The sequence below is a fragment of the Triplophysa dalaica genome, chromosome 15, assembly GCF_015846415.1.
Source record: "Triplophysa dalaica isolate WHDGS20190420 chromosome 15, ASM1584641v1, whole genome shotgun sequence".
Lineage (NCBI taxonomy): Eukaryota > Metazoa > Chordata > Actinopteri > Cypriniformes > Nemacheilidae > Triplophysa > Triplophysa dalaica.
The window spans coordinates 5194808-5218674 of NC_079556.1; the positions used below are offsets into that span (position 1 = coordinate 5194808).

The 23867-nt window shown below is 38.1% G+C and overlaps 1 protein-coding gene across 1 annotated transcript in view; it reads right to left on the reverse strand.

Moving 5' to 3' along the window:
* ryr2b (ryanodine receptor 2b (cardiac)) overlaps nt 1-23867 on the reverse strand; it is a 46854-nt gene that overhangs the window by 21376 nt on the left and 1611 nt on the right. Inside the window, 57 exon segments of the mRNA XM_056767874.1 lie at nt 1140-1255; nt 1346-1469; nt 3305-3380; nt 3997-4074; nt 4189-4326; nt 4403-4492; nt 4586-4664; nt 5339-5401; nt 5403-5503; nt 5714-5854; nt 5939-6029; nt 6649-6872; nt 7295-7464; nt 7751-7871; nt 8044-8152; nt 8662-8839; nt 8949-9084; nt 9486-9589; nt 10235-10367; nt 10518-10632; nt 10760-11036; nt 11191-11331; nt 11449-11554; nt 12292-12492; nt 12603-13434; nt 13528-13754; nt 14296-14382; nt 14686-14845; nt 15016-15176; nt 15302-15333; nt 15336-15415; nt 15563-15876; nt 15979-16187; nt 16276-16450; nt 16569-16774; nt 16907-17054; nt 17747-17906; nt 18004-18087; nt 18787-18890; nt 18974-19078; nt 19152-19371; nt 19659-19851; nt 19945-20186; nt 20317-20450; nt 20529-20647; nt 20740-20835; nt 20920-21055; nt 21158-21341; nt 21437-21558; nt 21683-21844; nt 21935-22091; nt 22182-22256; nt 22334-22430; nt 23152-23269; nt 23371-23483; nt 23596-23674; nt 23758-23832. Coding sequence (XP_056623852.1) covers nt 1140-1255; nt 1346-1469; nt 3305-3380; nt 3997-4074; nt 4189-4326; nt 4403-4492; nt 4586-4664; nt 5339-5401; nt 5403-5503; nt 5714-5854; nt 5939-6029; nt 6649-6872; nt 7295-7464; nt 7751-7871; nt 8044-8152; nt 8662-8839; nt 8949-9084; nt 9486-9589; nt 10235-10367; nt 10518-10632; nt 10760-11036; nt 11191-11331; nt 11449-11554; nt 12292-12492; nt 12603-13434; nt 13528-13754; nt 14296-14382; nt 14686-14845; nt 15016-15176; nt 15302-15333; nt 15336-15415; nt 15563-15876; nt 15979-16187; nt 16276-16450; nt 16569-16774; nt 16907-17054; nt 17747-17906; nt 18004-18087; nt 18787-18890; nt 18974-19078; nt 19152-19371; nt 19659-19851; nt 19945-20186; nt 20317-20450; nt 20529-20647; nt 20740-20835; nt 20920-21055; nt 21158-21341; nt 21437-21558; nt 21683-21844; nt 21935-22091; nt 22182-22256; nt 22334-22430; nt 23152-23269; nt 23371-23483; nt 23596-23674; nt 23758-23832 — 8518 coding nt within the window.

Sequence of the window (23867 nt, forward strand, 5' to 3'; positions counted from 1 at the left end):
TCAAGCAAATCATTTTAGGTGAACTGTTTAACATCCCTTGCAGATTCCAATCCTTTAAAATTAGGGATGTAACAATATCAAAATCTCACCGTACGTTAATCCCTCGGTCCACGGTACTATATTTTTTACAAAATCTTAAACATGACAAATGATGACTTGAAAACGTGCCATAAGCATCCACTTTTTTTATCCTCTAATCATAACTGAGGTATGAGTTACAGTATGAGATATGTCAAATTACCTAAAAATCCCTTTCATAAAAATAAAATAATTGCACCAGATGAACCTTGCCAAAGGTAACATCTATAATTTTTTCTAACATTCTCTGCAAGGCCCAGAAAACCTATAGTCTCATACAGTCATGTGAACACCATAATATTGAGACCATTTTTCTATTGCAATAACACGATATTGATAATATTGTTACATCCCTATTTTACATTTACATTTGCATTTAGTCATTTAGCAGACGCTTTTATCCAAAGCGACTAACAGGTGGGTTAAGCAATGGAAGCAATTGAGACAGCATAAGGACAACAAGAAGCAAAAGTGCAGTATACAGAGCTAAACTAGATTGATTTTATTTATAATTTAAATATTTGACATTGTTTATTTATTATGATATTAAATCATTATTATTTATATATTTGGTAACACTTTCCTTGAAGCATTTATGTATAATGCATTATAAAAGTAGTTTTAAAGCATTGTAATGCACCTTTTGTTGCATTGTAATGTTTTATGAATAATTGTTATTACAGTTAATACATTATAATTCATTGTTACAATACACATTTCCTATTGGTCATAATTCCTTTACAACTACATATAATGCATCACAACATACATTATGAAGAATTACAATGTATTTTACACTTTAATAATGCAGTATACATACATGCTTCAAGGAAAGTGTTACCATATATTTGTATTAGGAGTAGTAGTAGTAGTAGTAGTATTAATATTAATAATAAGAATGATTATATAATAAAATATTAATTATAAAAACAATATTTATTATTATTATAACATTCATAATAATAATAGTTGTTATTATTATTATTATTATTATTATTGAAAAGCAATACAGTCATATACTGTATGGCCCTGGTGGTGGAACAGGAAAATATATGTCTAACCCAATTCCAGTAAACGCTGGTGGGCTTGCTCCGTGAGACACAGGGCTTGCTGGAGCAGACCATAAGCAAAGCGGCTTGAGATCTTCGGAGAGTCAACATCTGCCACCTTTCTGCTCCTGTGGGGTGAGAATCCAGTCAATGAAAATAAAATAGGCACTTCAAAAGTATTGTGTTCATTCTAATTTTCGGCATCAAAGAGTCCTCACCTCCTCACCAAGAACCCATTGATGTGGAAGAACTTGAGAACATCTTGAGCTTTGTCTCTTAGTCGGCTCTTATCTTTCAAGTTCAGAGCATCGTATGGAACGAGCAGTGGGTGACTGCCCCCTCCTGGAGAAAGAGATTCAGAGTTTTACATGAGCCAATTTGGCTTTGAGACAACCAGAACCAGCAATGTTAAAAAAATGCATTAGATTTGATTGCATTTTTGAGTGTCCTTTGCTCTTTCATTATATTTTATTAGAAGACTCTCTGCAATAATTGATTGCAATACATTTTTTATAATACCTTTTAAACTGTATACAGTATTTAAGATCTACCACCCTGGCAGCTGAACACCCATGCTATGTATACGTATCACATACAGTACCACTTTACTTCGTCTATTTCTTTCATAAAAATGTAAATTCAATGTTCATTTATTATATGGGTAATTAACCATTTAAAATGCAGGACAAAGCACAGTCAACAATTATTCCAAAAGGAACCCTTTCAAAAGTCTTTTGGGGTTTATTTTGCAACAACTGGCTTTACATTGTAAGAACCGGATACAATATTTCATAATGTATAGTTATATATATATGAAGAGCTCTATTCCAAAATGCATTAAGTGCCAAATTTCAAAAGTTTGTCATGCCATTTTGCTGTGTACTAAACCTATTCACTGCTCCATCAATGTTTCATGCCATATCGCTTTATTTCCTTGTTTAAAATGTACTGCAAGATGCGATATGTCCTCTCGACCAATCAGAATTCGCTCCTTAGTGGTATTTGTATGTGTAATTTCTAAATTATTTGTTGTATGTGGTGGAAAATGTTGAAACATGAAATTGAAAATATTTATTTTATTTTACTATTTAGTTTGTTACTATTTATTTTATTTGGCTGTTATTTATTTCATGAATTTGCATTTATTTGATTTGTATTAATTTATAGTATGAGTCCCTGATGTCATATGTTTCATGTTCTGTTGTTTGTTTGTTTGTTTTTAAAAAGAAATAAACCAAAAATGTTTTGAAAAAAATAAAAAATAAATTTGAATTTATAATCGACAATATTGTTGTTTCATTAAACAATCATTGTTTAACATGTTCAGACTGAGCCAACAGACCATTTTAACAAAATGTATGGGTCTAGGTAAAAAAAAATCATTTTCATGAAAACTATTAAAATGGATTTATAGCGTTTTGGAAAAGAGCTCTTCATATATATAGCTGCAGAAAAAAATATTTCCATTAATTTTGAATAAACCATTCAAAATTTTCATTTATTCAGCATTTTCAGATGTATTGTGGACAAGCCAGTCCAGTGTCTGTTGAATTTTAACAAAATCAAACCTCAGGAGTGACAAAGTCATCCAACAGCAATGTGAAAGACTTAAACCATGAAAAGACACATAACCTTGATTTTTATAAAAAGTTTTCATAACAAAAAAAATATATATTTTTGGACTTTTCCTAAATACGTGTGTATTATTGTTGTATTAGTAAATATGAACTTTCTTTGCAGTATTTGAGTTCTGAAAAGATAAAAATTTTCTGTTATTTTCTGATGTTTCTCAAGTTAACTTTCTGCAAATAAATGTGAAATTTTGGAGAAATATTGTTTTTTAATTGTTCATTACAGATCATCATATTAACTAAACACATAACTATAAATAGTAAATTCAGAAAGACTGAAAATGGTCTTTGAAATGGTCTCTTAATTTTATCCACGAATGTATATATACAGTATATATATATATATATATATATATATAAAACCAAGCCCACTATCAAAGTGAAACATTGTTCTTATATTCTTGACCACCCATAGCGATACAGCGACTTTCCCACACCACAGTAGAGCTATTTCACTGTCTTGTTTCACTGTAAGACGCAGGTGGCTGAGAAAACTGATGTAATTTACAGCATCATCTATCACAGCATCAGATCAATAACACACACCTTTATTCTCCAGTTCCTGCAGTTTCTTCACAGCCCAGATATGATGATAATTCTCAGCCAGCTGCTCTGCCATGACCTTCAACAAGGCAAAATGGCATCTATTATTATTTTTAATTTTGTTAAAGTAGAAAGCTGGTCAGCTGTTTATATATGAGGCAATTTCTAAAATGACTTCCTATTAAAGAATGTTCTATGGCCAACTTGCGTTTTAAAACTGTAAAAGCTATTTTATCTGTGCGAGCAATGAAAATATAACGTCCTTATACTGACCTATGTTCAATGTTTTAAAAAATTGAGGTTTTAAAAAGACACAAGCATTTAAATATACAAATGGATACTCTGTGGATATTGCAGTAAAGTTTAAAGGTCCGAAAGGTTTAAATGACACCAAATTATTCATATCGTCACTGTCCTTACAAAAACTCATGTCTTTCAGGACATGGGAAGAAAACACTTTACTTTGTAAAATGATTGAATGCTGTGTTGTTAAAGTCGACAAGCACTTTTTAATAGTTTTCATTGATTAAATATTTGCAAAACCTAGTGACAAACATAGTAGGTGACTAATAATAATGATTTATGGCTAAATATGGAGATACAAGATTTCAGAAGGGCAGCAGTGATATGATAGTTTCTCATTGGGACAAACAAAGACCATACAATGCAAGAGGTTACATTAAGGTTGAACTTACATACTGATCCCAGGTCAGAGTGACACTGCTGGTGTCCACAGGCTTAGGACTGAATGTAGAGGCTCCTTCAAAACACAACTTTATGGAGATAAAACACAACATATGTTCTCTACAAAAAAAAATGCTTTCATCTGGCTTGATATTGAATAAAGGTCAAATTCACAGTCCATTTTAAAAGCATCTGTCTTATACCTGACCAGATTGTGAGATTCTCCTAGCAGGGTTGTGAAAGCCTTGCAGCTCTCCCTCTTTAGTTCTTTCAATTGTGCAGCCCAAGACCAACATGCATTTCAGCGTCTCTTTAATGGCACTTCTATAACCTTCTTTATCCTAAATGACAGATCATCCTCTAAATGTCAGCCAAATCAAAAGATCATTATGATGTGTGTGAAGGAGGGTTAGTTACCTTCTCAGATAGAGCTCTGTAAGGTTTCAGGAGTGGGTGAACTTTAGAGGTCTCTGAAAGTTGTTCTCCGTGGACCCAACCATTATCAAACTGGGGGAAAAATGACACAAATGGCATTAAAACCACAGAACTGTAGGTACGCTATTAAATAACGAAAAAGCATAAACTAGAGAAACTCTGTACTTTGTCCAGTGACCATCTCTCATGTGTGTGTTCTGCATATTTGTTCACCACAAACTCGAGCCCGTCTTGGATAGTCACACTATTAACAAATGCAAAAACTGTTTCAATAACCAATTAAATAAACAGCATCAATTTATTCCCCAACATAAAATAAATGAACCTCTCAAGTGATAAAAACAGAATCTTTGAGATTTGAGGTCAAGTAGCATTTCATATACTGACACTTATTAGGCTTATGGAAATTATAAGATCTATAATAACAATTTATTCAATTTATTTGTAATTATTCAAATTACAAAGCTGTCCTTCCTGTTTTTTTTTTATTAGATATTAAACTGAAATCTAAAAGCCATTCCGAATTGTTGTCAAATTGGTAAAATACTTTGACTGAAGCAAGTTTTTGAGCACATTTCGGATGTGTCAAAAGGAAAGTTCACCCCACAAAAAAATCTGTCTTTATTTACCCACCCTCGAATTGTTCCAAATATGTAGGAATTTCTTTTAAATTGGATGAAAACAGAGAAGAATATTTGGACAAATGCTTGTAATACTGACCATATTAGGAAAAATAAAAATGATATTAATCATCACCCCAGAAATGTTTGCTTTCCTTCAAAATATCTTCAACAATTTTTCCTACTATGGTATTCATTGGAAAATGTATACAGATTTGGAAAAGCTTGAGGTTGAGTAAATGGAGACAGAAGTTTAACTTTTGGGTGAACTGTTCCTTAAATGTCCTCTGCAACACACTTTGATGTGTCCAATGGCTGAGGACAAAACCGTCTCTCTGTTTCCATCGCCAAGTGTCTCTCTCGCCCTGCCCGTGCAGCTCGGGTCAAGATGGTCAGGAGGGATCGCACCAGCAAGCGCACCGAGACTACCAAGAGCCAGCTTGAACAGGTCTGCATCGTAAGACTGTGAATAAAAAACATTTTTACTAGGACTCTTAATGTAACAGGCTCTTAAAGAGATATACACTATAGGTTCAATTTACTGCCTAATGCATAAACTGTATATGGTAAACGCCTCTCACAGGAGCAATAAATTGTCTGTGGCCTGTTATGTCACATTATTGTTTAATGTGGGTTTCCACAGTCTGCAATGACGCACACGTCTGTTTCTCACCTTTGTAGCAAGAGCACTAAATATACCCCAAAACAGCCTTCTAGTCAAATAAAGCTCTTCTTCTGAAGCACAATCAAATCCACAACAACCTCCGTTCTGACAATAATAGCTCCTGTTCTGCTCATAGTGACTGCTCAACAGCTGCAAGGGAGAATAACCACAATGATAAATACAGCTAAGAACATCTGCTGTTGATTTTTTAATCATTTATGTTTATATTTCGACCTTTAATGGCATCTTGGAATTTTCTGACAGCTGAGGAACATCACACACAAGCTTATGCAGCAGGGACTGCAACAAAGAGGGCTTTAGCTTTCTGAGGAAGCAAAGATATTATAAAGGCAGACCATTTTATAACAAGTTGTACATATATTTACATAAACAACTACTGTAAACAGTATAGTATAGATCAGAACAATAGAACTGTATATCATCATATCTCAAAGGGATAGTTCACCCAAAAAGGAAATTTCTGTCTAAATTTACTCACCCACATGTCATTTCAAACCTGTATGACCTTCTTCTCCAAATCACAAAACAAGATAATTGAAGAATGCTGGTAACCTAGCAACGGCGGTACCCATTGACTTGCATTGGTTTTGTGTTCATACAATAGAAGTGAATGGGTACCGCCGTTGTTCGGTTACCAACATTCTTCACAATATCTTCTTTTATGTTCTGCATAAGAAAGAAAGTCATACAGGTTTGAAAGTACAAGAGGGTCATTAAATGATGACAGAATTTTCATTTTGGGTAAAACTATCCCTTTAAAGTCAGTCTGAAAAAAGGACAAGACAACCAAAAAAGGCTGAACTGAGGTGTCAATGTGCTAATATAGTTGCCAAATTCCAAAACATGTTCAAAACAATTAAATTCATATGTATTGGTATTGTGCTTTGCAGAAAACATATCTACATTACATTTAACATCCTCACCCGCACACAGCCAGCAAACAGTCCTGAATAGAATCTCTCTGTGCCTTGGTCAGTGCACTGGCTTTGGAGAGACCGTACACCCCGTGCAGGAGCTCATCGACCGGCCCGGTCTTCAGCGATGAAGAATCACACAGCAGAGAGGAGTACTTACTCAGCAGCGGCAGTACGGCCGCACATATGTATCGATTGAGGGCCAGTGCCATATCTGTACAACCCAATCCCATCTACCAAGAGAAATTGAAAATACATTTATCATCTCTTTTAATGATGCAAGAATGCAACAGATTCTCTGACTCGCGTCTTATTTAAAGAAAAAGTTCCTCCAACAAATGAATCTTATATACTAATTTAAACTTGGAATGTGTTGTGGGAAAACTTCAGTCAGCAATGCCAATGCAATCTCACAAATCCCATGACCAGTTCCGTATTTAGAGACTTGGCACATCACGACTTAAAATTAAGAACCGTGCCAGGAGGAGGATTTTCTGTGAATAATGACTTACATTTTGGGCTGTTCGTCACACAAAGCTTTTGTTTTGGATTTAGAAGAACTGGAATGTAACCCACAACCGTTTCCTTTCATTGCATGCAAAAATGCAGCCAATAAGATATTTTCATTTCATTTAAGTCCTGTGTGCATTCTTACGGTGTCCATATTAACAGCCGCTTGCAGGTCAGGCAGGAAACCACACTCCAACAGACGAAGCAAGAACTGTTGGTCCAGAACTCCATAGACCCGGTCCAAAAACATAACCATGGCCGCTTTGTGATCCGGACAAAATATCCGAGACATGTCTGGCTCAATCAACAGCCCGTCTAAGCATAATAATCAGAAAATATTTTCAACTACCAATTAATCACTTTAAGACTTAAAATACCCAACTACAAACACAAGTGTGCCAGCAATTCCAAACTTAATTCACCAAGTTTATTTAAAAGCTGAGATCAACCTATTATTAAATTAAACACAATATTTAAAACCAAAATGCATTTTAAAAGAGAAAATAAAATTCTCTGGAAAAAGACTGATGTCACAACACAAATGTATAACTAAGGCTCGAAACTTTCACTCATGCCTGTTTCCACAATCACACACACACACTTGCGTTCACATGTGGCAGCTTGAAAGGAATATTGATGACTCCCTCAACATCGTCTCTGGGAATCAGGGACCTCAAGATTGCCCTGATCCGGATAGCCTCACCTTTCCCCGCTTCTATGAGCTACAGACCACACACACAATAGAGACATCCATTAGTAAACCTTGAAACCTTTAATGAAAACTGGCTGTACCTTAAAAAGTAGATAAAAACCGATAAGCCGTTTCCAACTCAATCTTTAAAACACATTATGAGGCTTATCTAGCTTAACCCAGCGGGTTTCCCGAACACTTACATATGTCTCAGGGGCACAACGAGCCAACAGATCGATCAAAGCGGAGTAGAAAGTCATTATGGCATGGCCCATGTGAATGACATCATCATCTTCATCATCAAGTGTGTCACTAAAAGAATACAAAACAGGCTATGTGTGATATATATATATATATATGTGTATGTGTTTGTAAAACACTGGAAATATAAAGGAAAACACAGAAAGTATAAAAGGAAAAATCCTATGTATACAGGATAGGGTTAAGTATCAAGGGAAAACATAAAAAATGTGATAAAAACAAAGGAAATATGAAAAATAATAGAAAGTATAAAGGACAACATAGAAAGAAATCGGAAAAGTACGAAGGAAATCATATAAGCATGAAGGAAAAACAGACAGTGTGAGGGAAAAGCTAGGGAAGGTATAAAGTACAAACAAAGAAAGTATGAAGTAAAAACAACAATATGAAAATAACACATAAAAAGTATAAAGCAAAAACAAACAAAAAAACATTAAGTGTGATGGAAAAACAGGAAGTATAAAGGATCAAATTAAGTGTGAAGAAAAAAACTAGTATGAAAACAATGAAAGTATCAAGAATAAACCTAAGAAGGAATAAATAAAAACTGTAACACTCACAGAGTTTTGTTGGAACTGTGTGTACTTATTCCATCTTGCTGGTCAGAAATTTTTATGGCTTCCTCCATCGTTGCTAGGAGACCGTGTCCTCCCTCCCCCTGCAGGGCAGGGCCAAAGCACTCGGGCCGGCGAATCAGAAGCCTCACTACAACATAGGCGTTCTCCTCCACGCTCTCACCTTGAAAACAATCAACCAATTGTGAACAACATAATAAAGAAGCTACCAACATTGAGGTTATTTATTATACATGATTAATATTGAAATTTAACATTTAAAGGCATTGTACCATTACAAAATACTGCAAATCGCAGAAAGTCCAGGTATCGTTCTCCTTCTACAGGATTCCAACCAATATCTGGGTAGCCCTTAGAGACCAACAAAGCACAGCTATGCAACCCACAGGCTCCTAAATACCGCACCACCTGTACAAACAGACATAATTAAGTCGAACAACCTCCATATAATAAAACTAGATCTTCACATGTTATGAGGCGCATTTTTGCCAGGTCATTATAAATGGTTGCTACGGTGTAGCTATGGAGATGTGGATGTCAGCCCATTTGTATTCAGCTGGTGATCTGCATGGACGCTGAGCGGTTAGATATGGCTCGGATCCCTCATATAATGGAAGTCTATTCGATTTTTTTCAACTTTTTATTGTCCACATGGTGAAAATGTTCAGACCCACAACTCATCATTTATTTCTCTAGCTCACTCATGCCAGAGTGCTAATAATAAATCAGGGGCCAGTGAGATTTACACATAAAGAGAGATTTGTACATGTGTGCAAACGTGAAAGAGAGAGAGAGACAGTGAGATTTACTTTCTCCAGATCTGGTTCTGTAAGAGCAAGCGCCAGCTGATTGTTGTCCATGGCGGAAGCGGCCGCCACATCCAGCGGAGTCGAACCTCTCATTGAAGGACAAGCTGTCAGGGAAATCACATTTACTGTTAACTACACCCCAACAATCACTTTAATATGTTTGAATGTTATTTGCGAGTTTATTCAGACTTGAGGTGGAGCAACATGTCAAAGATACAATCGGTGTTAATACACAATGGGGTCCAAACGGATTTACTGCGTAATCCTTCCAGAAATAAACATTTTGGATTTTAAATTTAAAGAAACAAAAAAAACAAAAACAGTTGATGAATATTTTCCTTTACACATCTGACAGACACTTTTAATCCAATGGAACCCACAATCTTTGTGTTATTTGTGTTACTAACAGGAACATTATTAAATATGAACTATTTGGCTTTGCTCAAAGTAAATCCAGAAAATCTTCTTCTTACAAATCTGCTTATTATTTGATGCAAACTCAACTTCTCAACTCAAAATCTGAGGTTTGGCATAAATTAACAACATGTTTGAGTGCATGCTTTCATTAAAGCAAAAATATATTTTGTTAAGATGTTTACCTACTGACATGCTGATTATATAATTCATAAAGGAATAAATTTTAATTTGAATCTAATTAGAAACAAATAAAAGCTTAAGACTTTTGGACCGAACTGCATACTGTAGTTGCTGTACATGCCTTTATCAATATATCATTAGCATAAACATACCGAGACCAACATTGCTGTTATCCAGCAGGTAGCTGAGATGATCAAACATGGCCTTCTGGTTATGGCGACTTATTCGACAGAAGTAACACAAGAAGCGACAACAATGTGCAACCATATTGGGAAACATGATTTCCTTAAAGGGACCAGAAAAGAGTCAAGTTAACCAATGGCATTTTCATGGAACTGAATCAAAACACTTTCTACTGAATATATATTTTAGTCTACATTATATGGAGTGGTTTCATTAGTTGATACACAATCTGGCCTTTGGTGTTACGATTACCTTCGATTCTCTAGCACCAAGGACATTCACCATCACCTCCATGACCGTTTCATGCATCCCTAGAGCTTTCATCAGATTAGGGTGCTGATAGAAAACTTTATTGTTCATGATGTCACTACACAAAAGAAAATGAAGGTCTCAGGTGGAAAACAAAAATGCATAGATTACACTGGTCATTTTGGGTACTGAACACAGAATGGTAAAATGTCTGAGAGATTCATGGTGAAACTCAAGTCTCTCACCCTAAACCTTTAATCATGAGCTCCTCTTCTTCTTTACCCATCCGAGCTTTGAGCAATGAACGGATGCGTGCTAGCGCCCACTGGAGGTTGACAGTGTCCTCCACAGAGTTCTGGCCGATACAATATGCTTTCTGTAGAGGTTCAGACAGTTGTCCGCCCAACCCAGTATACTGTTGGTGAAGCAGGTTGAATACAGCACGCACCAAAACTGGATCTTCTATGGTCTTCTCCTGGGCCCAATCTAGCATGGTTTCTGATATCAGCTGCTTCAAAGAGACTAAAAAGTGTGAGGTCTGTTTTAGTTTAAACTCTGCTGTGTAATTGAAAAAACATGTACAGCTTTACCACTACATGTATGACAACATGATCCCAATATAATGAAAAAGAATATTTTAGAAAACCAGTGGAATGAAATGCTCGGATTTTCCTACCAGGTTTGGTCACAATCTCTTCATTTAGACCTGACATTCGCCTCTTAAAATTATTTATTTTATCCACCAGGCCTTGGAGGCGATTCCTAACTGGCACGTCACTCCCAGCCGCATCCCTGGAATCATTATCCGTCTCAACTCCTGAAATAAACAAACCAAAGGATATGTGAATAAATGTTGCTGGAATGCATTTCGTGATGGCTGTAAAATCATGCAATTGGTTGCTTTAAGCATAGTGATTTGTGATTGGCTGTTTACCACAGTGATTCATTAGGTCCTGATGAAATTCCCACAGGAGATCTTGGATCTCTTCAGGGCATGGACATTCTTGACCATCCTCTCGGAAATCCAACATCGTGTTGATCTGAGGAGAAAAGCAACAGGTTCTCTTCAAGAACTGCTTTAAAGAGACCCAAAAATACCCAAAAATAGAAATTCTGCCATCATTTACTCACTCTCGGATTGTTTCGAATCAGTATAAATGTATTTGTTCTGATAAACACAGAGAAAGATATATGGAAGAATGCTTGTATCCAAACAGATCATGGCCACCACTGACTAACATAGTAATAAATAAATGTACGTCAAATAAATGTTTGGTTACACGCATTATTCTAAATTTCTTTCTTGATTAAAGGTGAGTAAATAAAGACAGAATTTAAATTTTTTTGTGAACTGTTCCTATAAGTAATTTTGACTTGTGAACACTGATCTATAAATGACTGGATTGCTCATGACGTCATCACACTGAAGCAACCGTGCCGCCATGTTGGTGTGCCCAAACGTTCTATTAAATTAACAGGGAGTTATCACATATTAATGTTAAAACAGTAACTTACCAGTCCACGTAATTATATCTAAAGACTCACAGTACATCCTTACAACTCAAATGTTTTATGCATGTAAATGGTTAATTATTTAAAGTCGGGAATTTTCCTGTCTTATTAGATATAGAATGAGTCAGGTATTTTAAGATCGCTGTTTGTCAGTTGGGCATACCAAGATGGTGGCGCGATCGCTTCCGGTGGCTTCACCCCCTGCTGTAGGTTTAGTAATCCAGTCTTATATAGATCAGTGCTTATGACACCTATGACCTCTGACCTGTTCCTGAGGGGGTGAACGAAACTCTTTAGTCTTGCGTGCTGTTAGCGCAGCAGACATGTTAAGGGCATCCATGACCTCATTGTACCGGAAGCGCTGGTTTTCTTGGAGACGTTCTACGAATTCACCTGAGAATGCCACTACAGCCTCTACTCTGTGACGTACTTGACAGTCACACAGGTATTGCAGGAGGTGGCAAACCTGAGTGGAAAAAGAAGGGGAAACATTAAGAAAGGATATCTCTTGTCCTATCCTTATATCACCTCAAACCCGAACCAGAAATAATATGTTAAGCTTGTAGATATTCTTACTTGTAACTTGACTGCTTCTGGAAGCTTCATCTGAAGAAGACTTTGATGAGAAACATTACCGTCCCATCCTCCAACCTCCTGTTCCCCTCTTCCTCCATCACTTTCTTCTAGTTCATCCATATCTTCCACTTTGCACATCCCTCTCATGTAACTGACAGGCAGGATGAGATTAAAAACATCTTCCAGGTCTTTCCCCTGATACACACCCATCAGCAGAAGTGTGTGCAGTAAACTGAGCAGAGGAACCAGCAGGAGCTCAACGCTGCCCCCTGCAGGATCCCTAACAGATTGGAATACTGCCTTCACTGCCTCCTTCAGCATTGCTATGACAACAGCTTTCAAAACATCCAATGGAAACTCAGGGCTGTCTTGGCACAATTTACTCCAAGAAGCTCCGCCCTCACCGCTGTCCATCAAACCTGTTCTGTCAGCCCTGATGAAACAAGGTGACGAAAACTGCATTCTCGGCCATAAGGAAGTACTGAGGTCTGTTCCTGGAAATCGTTGCGCTTTTCTTTCGTCTTTGTAGAGCGTAACAGACTGCACGGTTTCGGTCAAAGGCACAATGTATTCGTGATTCATGGCCTGCCTGGCGCTTGCGTAGGCATCGAGGTGGATACTGATAAGGAGATTGAAGTAACCTGTCCGCAGGTGACCTTGCATTCTAGAACACTGTAAGGCAAACAAGAGTTGTGATTGGTCCACGTGGCTGCAGAGGGCGTGGCTCACTTGTGTGTTTCCGTGGGCTGACAGGGCAGAGTAAAGGCGAAGAGTGTGATGGTGGAATTTTAGAAGGTCATTAAGCTCAGACAGTTCCAAAATGTCCACACACCTGCAAAAAAAGAAGGAGGTCAGTCTATTATTTCGACATGTAATCATTTTCTGACATTGAAATCTATTGATATCTAACAAAGTGACCTCTGACCTGTTGTCCTCAGGGATGTGCAAAGTCATGACCTGTTGGATCTGAGTGTAACAAGCTCTCAAGCCGTATCTCTCCTCCAGGCAGGTCATCTCCACAGGCTGAGCGTGCTCAGGTACCCGGGTCCATCGCACAGGTGTCAGGTACTGAACGCGTAGCCTGGGGGGACACCGAGGCTCTGCATTTCTCCTTTCACTCCGAAAAACACCCGCCGACAGTGGCATCACATTCTGCAGACAAGAGACAAAACAGATCTATCATAAACAATACCAGTTAATATAAAGACAGGTGCAGTACTAGTATAGAGATAATCAAGTTAAGGTTTTATCTGTCACATGCAAATCAATACAATAGCAGTGAAATGTTTTATAAGCTAAAAATGCGTGGTGCAAAAAATATAAAAATAACAATATAATAAATATAATACATTATAATTATAATTAACATTATTATAACATAATAATTCAGTATTATAACTGAATACATATAATTTTTTGGGAATTATTTTTAACAAACTATCAAAACCTGGTAAAATGCATCAGTGCACATGCAACACATCTGCGGTTGATTTCAAATTCAGCAAATGTTGAGATGACAGATACTGATTTCCAAGAATTCAAGGGCTTTTTATTATCAGTGGCACACCAGACCAAGCTGATAATGAAAAATAGTTTCTTGCAAGCTTGCGAGCATTCTTGCCGAGTTGAAAGAAACAAATCTCAGATTTATTTGGTCATGCCATTGAGAATTAAACTGATGCAATAGGTTTACCTTAATACAACCCAGCTCAAACTGGAAGACACTAGGGGCAGTAGCTTTAGCAAAAACTGCAGGGAAGAGCTTGGTTCCAGGCTCCACCTATGAGCAGAGATTTGGTCACTTAAACTCATGTGACACAAGCACCTAAAATTAAAAAGATTGTGATTTTTTTTAAATGTACGAATAAAGAGTTAAAAAGTACTTAATTCTTATATTAAAAGCCATTATATTAATAGCCGTTACTAATGACAATAATGTTTAAAGGGATAGTTCACTCAGAAATGAAAGCTTTCATCATTCACTCAAATTTTTGGGTTAAAATTACCCCTCACATGGGAAATAAAGGCAGGTAAAATATACATGTCAAACGGCAAAAACACCACTTCAGAGCATTATGGGTACCTGGTAGTATGATCCCAGTTCCTTGCCATTGGCCATGAATGTTAGGAGCCCTGTTGCCGTGTTGACCAGACAGCCAATCTCCAGATCAGTGCTGCTACGGCTGTGGCAGAGACTGCTGCCCTCTGCTGCACATACCACGTAACAGCTACTACGCTTGACACTGACCAAGACAGATGAACAAAAAAAGTTCATTAGAACCCTAATTGTTTTTGTCTTTGGGCACCCAAAACATCCTGTAGGCAATTATTATATAAATACTTATCACTGACGTTTCATTTAAACTGCAGGGAAATGTTGGAAACATCTCCAGATTTAACATTCGTGTCTAACCTCTCAAGAACTTTGCCCCATTCATCCCCAAGAGTAACTGTGACGGTGCAAATTCTGTCCAGGTCAAAGGTCACATCATGATGCTGGAAATTTGAAGTCACCCATCCCACCCAGATGTAAGAAGGGTCCTGAATGTGAGAGATTCTCACCGAGTAGTAATACTGCATTGAAAGAGTAACAGACCAGTCCACAACTGCAAACTTTACCTCAACAATAGCTTTATAAAAGTCAAGATGTTTGATTTAGTGATCTAATAAACGGATTAATAAAAAGGATTATTATCTACTGTAGTGCTGTGGACCAGGCGGTTGTCTTCGTCTTCTCGATAGCCAGAACTTCCTCCAACAGACGTGCTGACGAATGACTAGTGTTTAAATCCGCTTTCTTCCTCAGTAGAAACCTAATAACACACATAGACAAAATCATAGATCTTGTTCAATTCCCTAGATTTAACCTGAGACTAAAGATGTGTTTGCTCTATTTTAAACATATTTTGGTAAGTTCGATTTTCTTAAGTGCAGTTTCCGAGTAGAATGACTGAACTCACCGCTGTCGAAGTTTGGATGGCTTTTCCTGAGTGTGGTCTTTATGATTGTTAAGTTCATCTCGAGATCCGGCGTATCTGTGAGCGTTCATTAGGATCTCAAAATCAGAATCCGCCTCCCCATCCTCTGGCTCTCTGGGATGGGAGCTGGCCGCTGCATTGACTTCGCCGGGGCTGGAGAAGACCTGCGCACACTCTATCGGCATGCTCAGACGGTAAAACCCAACATCGCTTGTGCCGCTGTCATGCCGACCAGAAAACATCTGTGTGACTTTTAGACGTGGAGTGTGGTCTACTGATCCATCAAAACGAATCACCTGGGAAAAAACGTTCATTTCAAAATCATTTCAGGGCGGAAGTTTTAACTGAATATTATGTTAAGGTCGGAGGAATGTTTTAACAATGCAATGATCTTGAACCTGTACATTAGGATGGTCATCAGGTACTGGAATGAACAAGGGATCTATCCAGCTCATCCACAGAGGAAGATCTTTGCTCATGTTCAGACCAAAGGGCTGGTATCCCTCTTGTAGGCCACACACACTGAAGTATCTCAGCGAGTCAACCTGATGGCCCAAATTTAGACGGCCCACCTGGTTTACCCCAATACTACAAACAGGGAGGAATCCTACAGCAAATGTACAAAGAAATATAGCATGAATACAAAAGATAATACAAGATCTTATAATGAATTAAAAAAGAAATGGGAATCTCACCATCAGACTTATTCAAGTGTTTTGCAGCCAGTTCAGAACCACAAGAATTTAGCAGAAGCTCTCCATTGAGAGTGATCATTATAGTGCATCTCGTTAAGTCCAACAAACAACCAATCACATCACCCTTCTTCCAGAGACCACCCAATCGCTCCGCACCACCGTGCCACCACTGGCCCTACATATAGAAACAGATTAACAGAATCTTAGACCAACAGCAAAAGAAAGAAAAAGTGTACCTTAATATTATTTAGCTTTGTGTTTAAAAAGGCTGGACATTAAAAATGATACCTTACCTTAGAGCCAAAAACAAAGGCCTGATCATCTGACCCAAGATCCACATCTGGTTTACATCCAGGTCGTGCCCAGCCCACTCTCATATCTCCATCAGTTACGGCCTCAAACTCAAAGTACCATTTCCCACTATGTACCGCAAAGTCTTTCTCCACGCGGAAAATACGAAATCTCTCCACATTCAGGGATTTTATGTTGCTTTTTGAAGCTATGGTATAATATGGGATGACACAAAATGACTTTATGCAGCAAATATGACATCATCAGCTTTCTGAATCAACAGATTTTCCTTTTTTGCAGAAATGACAACATATAGGAGAGAAGGATGTTAAAAACCCACCATATTCTTGCTCCAGTGGTTCCACAGTATATCCAAATCCAAGCAGGGTTCCCAGGGCGTCCCTCATGGCCCCTCTAACAGCCTGCTTGCTGTTTTTATCCAAGAGGTTGAATGGTACCAACTGTGTACTTCTCTTACACTTCACATCCTGAAATATAAATATACAGTATAAAAAAACATATTTTGTGTTTGGTAATACAGTCAGACACAATTCTGATCATCAAACATACATGTCTAAAAAAAAAAAAAAAAAAAAAAAAACTTTTGTATGCAGATATATATGCTGACAGACTATACATTTCATAAAACATGGGAATAAAGAAAATTCAATTAATGTTTATACATTTTCACCGGTTTTTAGTTTTCAAGTCCGAAAATAAAATAATGAGCCTGAATTTAGTTACATAAAAATAAAAGTAAGATATTAACTAATAATTATGATTTTTATATTAAAATGTATAACTTTATATTCAGGATTTATACATTTATATTGTATATTATTATATCTATTATTTCCTGTTGCCCCCCATTATTTATATTATGTGCAGACATAAATATCATGTGTATATTTCTAGTTCTAATTTGTTTGAGATGTATCTTCATTACATATATGAAAATACATGAACATGTACATTTTATCTGCGTTTTACATATTTTCAATATGTACATATCTGTTTCTAGTAGGTTATACTGTATAATACAGTACATGTTTATTCTGGATAAATGGACATAATACGATCAAATAACATCCAAAAGCAGGTTTGGCAATTTAATCACAAGTAATGGTCCCTAAGATCAAGTTCTGATAATAAAAATGTCTGCTGTGTTGTTAATTTGCACCTGCTGCGGTCCATAGCTCCAGCCCTGTCTGATCAGATCTCTGGCCCAGATGTTGTGTTCATTCTCTGCCAGCTTATCCACTAACTCTTCCTGAGCAGCTGTTAGAACAACCCGAGACTGATCCACAGGTGCAGGTTTATACCCATTACATAGCTCGTACCTGAACAGGAATGTTTTCACGGTTCATTTAGCAGTCATTTTTCAACAAAGTAATAACTGTAAAAAAGTCTTGTGGGAAAGATGAGATTGTGATATACTTATTTGAAAGTCGAACATATTTCACATTCTCCTCAGTGTAATCGTCAGATAGTCCAATGTGCACACCAAGAGCCAGAATTGTGCTTCAAAACAAAAAGAATAGAAAAAATGAAACTATTATCTATATAAGTCCACATTTAAATTCATAATACAATTAAAGCGGAGGTAACGTGCTATTTCATGCTTTAGGACTTCTTTACACTAATACGCGTGCTGTCTTCTCAAGCTTAACATGGTCAATTTGTCAAAAAACAAGTTGAACATATGACGTAGTATTTCTGTGCTTGATTCACTCCGCCCAGGTTCGTACAGGATTAGGAAAGTTTCTTTCGAACATGGATTCCCGATTCGTAACAAGGGTCCTTAGTCCCTTACTGGACCATTTTTCTGGAAAAGCACACCCACGCATCATCCAGCGAGTAAAAGAGCATGCCCATGCACGAGCGTGAGAGCATGCCCATGCGTCAACCAGTCAGCGTGATAAATAGCACGCCCATTAATGCCGCTTCACTAGGCTGACGGAAGTTTAGCTGTGTTTGTTTGCTTACTGCACTTCAGTGATGAATGTTATATAAATGGTGGATATAACTCTGGATTTGGAGATTGTTTGATATGTCTGTGTTTTGATGGCAATCGATGTGTACGTCGCCTTTTTCCGGAAATAATTGTACAGCTGTATCTATCGTTTATAAATTTGATCAAACAAAAGTACTACTGTATAGGTACTGAAGATTCATATGAGATTGGATAAAACTAAGTGTGTTAGCTCATCTTTAACATACCTGAGAATGTCCTCTGATGACTGAAGATTGTGAATTCTTTCCTGATCTGGAAGTTTGAAAAACTCAACTAGGCACGGATGTACTTTTTTGCCCTCATCTTTGACCTTGCAGAAAAAAACTGTTTCAACAAACAAAACAATTATATTAAGTAGCTGAATGGATGTTACTCAGAAAGAACGTGACTTACGGGTCCATAGGTCCAGCCCTGCTCTATTCTGTCAATGAGCCAGAGTTCATGAAGGTTTTCTGCTAACCTCTCTCTGATCTGCTCCATCTGTGGAGGATATTCAACCTGACAGGACACAGAAGAGTGCTCAGAACTACCAATTTAGGTTCTGTGAGGTAAAGGTTATAACATTCGGTACCTTGCTGGTATCCACTGGAAAGGGGGTAAAAGTCACCGGTGTGACAGGTAGAACAGGCCCTAAAAGGTTACGCTGGCTTCCAGTATAATCTTGGGTGACATCATGGCACAATTCCAATCTAAAGTGTGTTTTAGGGAGGAGAGCTTCTGCACATGGAGAGAAACCGGCAGGAGGCAGAAACTTAAAGTCACCCTGCCGCCTTCCAAACAGCATGCGAACCCTGATGGAACAAACAAACATACAAGCCTAATGAAGCGTCTGTGTGTATATTTTAGCAGCATCTAGGGGTGAGGTTATGAATTGCAACCAATGGCTCACTCTACCATTCAGCCCTCCCTTTCAAAGCACTAATGTGGCTGACACTGGACAAAGGTGTCATCACATTTTTGCTTCTTTGCCAAAGAATATAACATATTCATGAAATGAGCTCTGCAGAGCAGTTTGTCCAATTAAGGCCAAGCCAGTTTAATACAACTCAAAATCAAAAAACAGTTCAATTCAACTCACTGCACTCCAGCTGAGAAGCTGACTACAGGAAACAGAAGCCCATCTACACTGAAGTTTTCCAGCATGCCCTGAACTGGTTGCCCATTGACCCGGAAAGAGATGCACCTCGCACTGAGGTCAAGGCAGCAACTAACAACATCATCCTCCCTCAACAAATGCTGATTGGGTGAGCTGACTCTTCGACCCACATTTCCTATTGAAGAAAACAACAGCATTTAACAAATTTACAAACACATCAGCACATTGTGTTATAATTCTGTTATTGTTCAGTTCAGTGTCATCTTACCTGTCCACAGGTGAAGGCCATCAAAGCCATAGGAACACAGGTCATCTCCAACACCATTTGACCCCCAGCCGTGACCCCCTGTGGGGGAGGGACAGTAGCCCTCAGTACTGGCCCAACCCACTCGCAGGTGAGTAGGCTCAGCGGTCACAAAATGCTCTGCCTTCTCGACTACCACCTCATAATACCACTTCCTGTACTGGGCGCAGTCATCACTTGCACACAGGAAGACGTTTGGACGTACACTAAACAAAAACAAGGAACATTTTTTTCATTTGTTTACATTGCAACTCTATCTCAACTTCTATAATAGCTTAAACTAAAAATGTTTTTTAATAAGGTTCAATAAGTTATTTTTGAGTTTGTTGGTGTTACCTGATAACTTTGTTAACTAGTTTTGTCTGTAGAAGCAGGTCTCTCTCTGACAGCAGTGTGTCACAGATTAAATGCTGGTTAGAGCGTATGGCCATGCCATGACACACACAGAGCGAACACAACACATCCAGGATCTGTAAATACAAACACACCACTCGTGTCAAATGCAGCAAATATTGAACGATGGTCATTATAGCCCAAACACAACATACCTTATGGTTCCTTCCGTGTTTATCCAGGAGTGAGATAATAGATTTGATGTGCTCTTCTTTAATAACATTTAATGCTTCCGGACTTTCTACTAGGACACAATGTAGCACTTCCAAAATACCTAGAGAAAAGAGAAGAGAATGATATGAGTCAAATAATCAAAATTGTCTAATTCAAGTCATTGAAAGTAATTTTGTGAGACATCTCCTGTACCAGCAGAAGCCTCCAGTTTCTCAAGTCTCCTAACTAGCCAGTCCAGAGATCCAGAAAATTGGGCACAATTTTTCCGATTACCTCTAATCAGGGCAGCTATAGAAAAAAGGAATACAAATTTATTTTGCAGAATAAAATGCAGGCATTGCTATACATTTTTTTGAACAACTTATGTAATACCTAGCAGCTCATAAAAATTGTTCAAGACTATTTCCCAAAATTCTCCTGCATCTTTCCCAGCAGCCTCTGCAAAATGGACTGCACTGTTATAGAAATGCATGTGATCAATGCAGTCCAGAACCAGTAAGATAACATCCTGAGAAAGACAACAAAAAAGACAGCCAGAGCAAAAGTGAGGAAGAAAATCAGACATTATAGCAAACTGTGATTTGCGTTTGTATGTTTGTTGTTATATTACCTCATCTTGGAAGAGGTTTTGTCTGTTCTTCAGTGCTCTTATATCTCCCTGTCTGACCTCATGACCCTGCCCCTTTTCAGGTGACTGAAAATAACCAATCAAATCCTGGAGGGTCAGACAGACCCTCTCAATAGGAAGATCCAAGTTAGGGATGTTTTCTTTCTGGCTGACATCATCTAGCCCCCTTCATAAAGTAAAAAAAATAAGAAAATGAATCCTGGGACTCATTAAAACTACTAAAACTCAAAGCAGGCTAAACCTTTTGTTTTTAACATTTACCTTATGAACTGTGAGAAAAGAAGAACGGAGCTTCGAATTAAACAAGCAGCATGTGACTCCTCCCTCTGAGAGCGAGAGAGGGTGAGTCCATCATCCATATGACCTTCTGCTTGCAAAACGGCCTGCGGGACCAAAGCATTTCCTCTTTTTGCATTATCCCCCCAAAAATCCTAACTACAAAACTACGCACAAAGTCAGTATAGTTTTTTATCTGGTAAAGATATTTACCACAGACTGTGAGCTTACCTGTCTACTTTCCTTCTGTCTCCCAGGGTTACTGGTCTGATATGTGAGCCAAAGCCCAGTGTCCACATGCTGGACATAACATAAAGAGTCTCCGTATCTGATCTCAGGGGCACCCATACCATCTCTCCTCTCAACCAAATCCGATCTCTCATGGCTATCTTCCTATAAAAATAAAGATTTGATTATTACACGGACGGTTTTAAATTCACACAAAAGTATTAACAATTTATTGGGTTTATGTTATGGTGTTACCTTTGATGCACGTAGACAGAACGCGCTACTTTTAACATCACCTCTCTCCCTCTCCACCAGCTGCAGTCCATAATCGTGAGTCAGTCCCAGGTATGATCCGGTAGTGAGGTGCTGAAGACGGAACGGTTGACCCCAGTGGATGTGGCTACCACTCCAACTAAACAGTCACAAACATTTACAAAATATTACTATACGGAAAGACTATCTACCTTAACTGTAATCACACTCTAGTTGGCGGTACACCTACGCAACATGTAACGTCTCAAGCCTCCATAAAGACCGAGCCTGAAGTGACACCAACCCTTCTTCAAAATGAACAGATCTAGACAAAACAGAGTGCAAGTAAATACATTTTGGGCAGTAAAAAGTTACTTTTATTGATATGGTAACCTCTCTGACCTGTGCTCCTCCTTTCTGTGTCCAGCCGCAGAAATGGTCAAACACTCATTTGTGTGTCCATGTAGCAGACGTACAGTGTCACCTCCTCTCAAATGACCTACAGGTAAGGATGATTTTACATGATGATGCAAGTTCAGATGACTTAGATCAGTGGTTCCCAACCTTTTTTCTTGGGCCCCCCAGCTACACATCGAAGCCCCCCAACCCTCATATATGTGTATAATTGCTACTCACACAAATATAAATGGTAAATATAAATAAATTATTTTATAATAAATTTAATGAAACGGTAAATTTAAAAGATTTTAATGACATTTTTACTTGAATACTCAAACAAATGTTCGGATTATTTTTCAGGCTACTGTCAATTACTGTTTATTTTTAAAAGGTGTCTTTTCATTTTTCTTGGTTTCATGCTGTCGTATACCAATTTTTCACCACAGAACACACATTCTGGCCGAGTCCTTCAATAAAACCTAAATTTAAAAAGGTTTTGTCAAAGCATCTAAACTTTTCCTTCATTTCTGACTAAAAATCACCGCATTTGCGTTTGTAGCGAGCAAGGCAGGACGAGAGCCGTGATGGAACGACGTGTTGCACCGGTCTCGCATCTCTCACGGAAGAGATCGGAAGTATAAAAGGACGAGTTGTAAGCAATTTTTTTATTTTTAAACATACTAAAATGATTTTATATAAAATGATAAGTGAAACTTTTTATGCAGCTTTATTTAACCTAAATGTATGTCAGCTCCCGTGTAAGGCTTCCCAGGTTTGCAACCACTGACTTGTTGAATGCTGTTGTGTGATTGGTCATGTACCTTGTGTTTCTGCCGATCCAGAGGATACAGGGGCTACGCTCCACAAAGTTTGCTGGAAGGCAGCATCTACCCGTCCAATGTCGCAGTCGTTATTCTCACTGCTTCTCCATGACACATGCTAACAAGAAGAGAAGGAGATTGAAAGAACAAGACTATGAGAGATTCAAGTAGGCATGATCGCTCCGCCCGAAAAAGAAACAACATGGCAGACAGACTTACTAGGTATCGCTCAGAAGAAACGCTAACTAGGATGAGGTCATCTCCCACTCTGACCTTCTCACCCTCTGATCTCTGCTTGGAGGCGGGGTGAACCGTCCACCAGCACACCTCACCTAAAACCAGACAGCATGACATCACGGTCGGTAATGTAAACAAAACTGCAACCAAAAGTTAAATGAAAACATGGACCGCAGTGTGATCGATTCAATTAGATTTTGTCTTTACCAGTTGTATCAACCTGCAAACCAACATCAAAAGCCAGTTTGTCAGACGAGAGCCCGGATGTGGACAGACAGCACAGGTACTAAAACAAGAAAGCCAAAATCACGTGTTGGACGTTGACTTGCTCTGGTAGCTCTTGAAAAAAAGGATTGGTCTGACTCTCACCATATCGCTGTAGGCATGTCGAAACAGCACCGCCTGACCGTAGAGCAGAGTGCGACGCCCACCTGCTTCAGGTGACTGAACAAAACAAAACTGTGATATTTGACCACCAT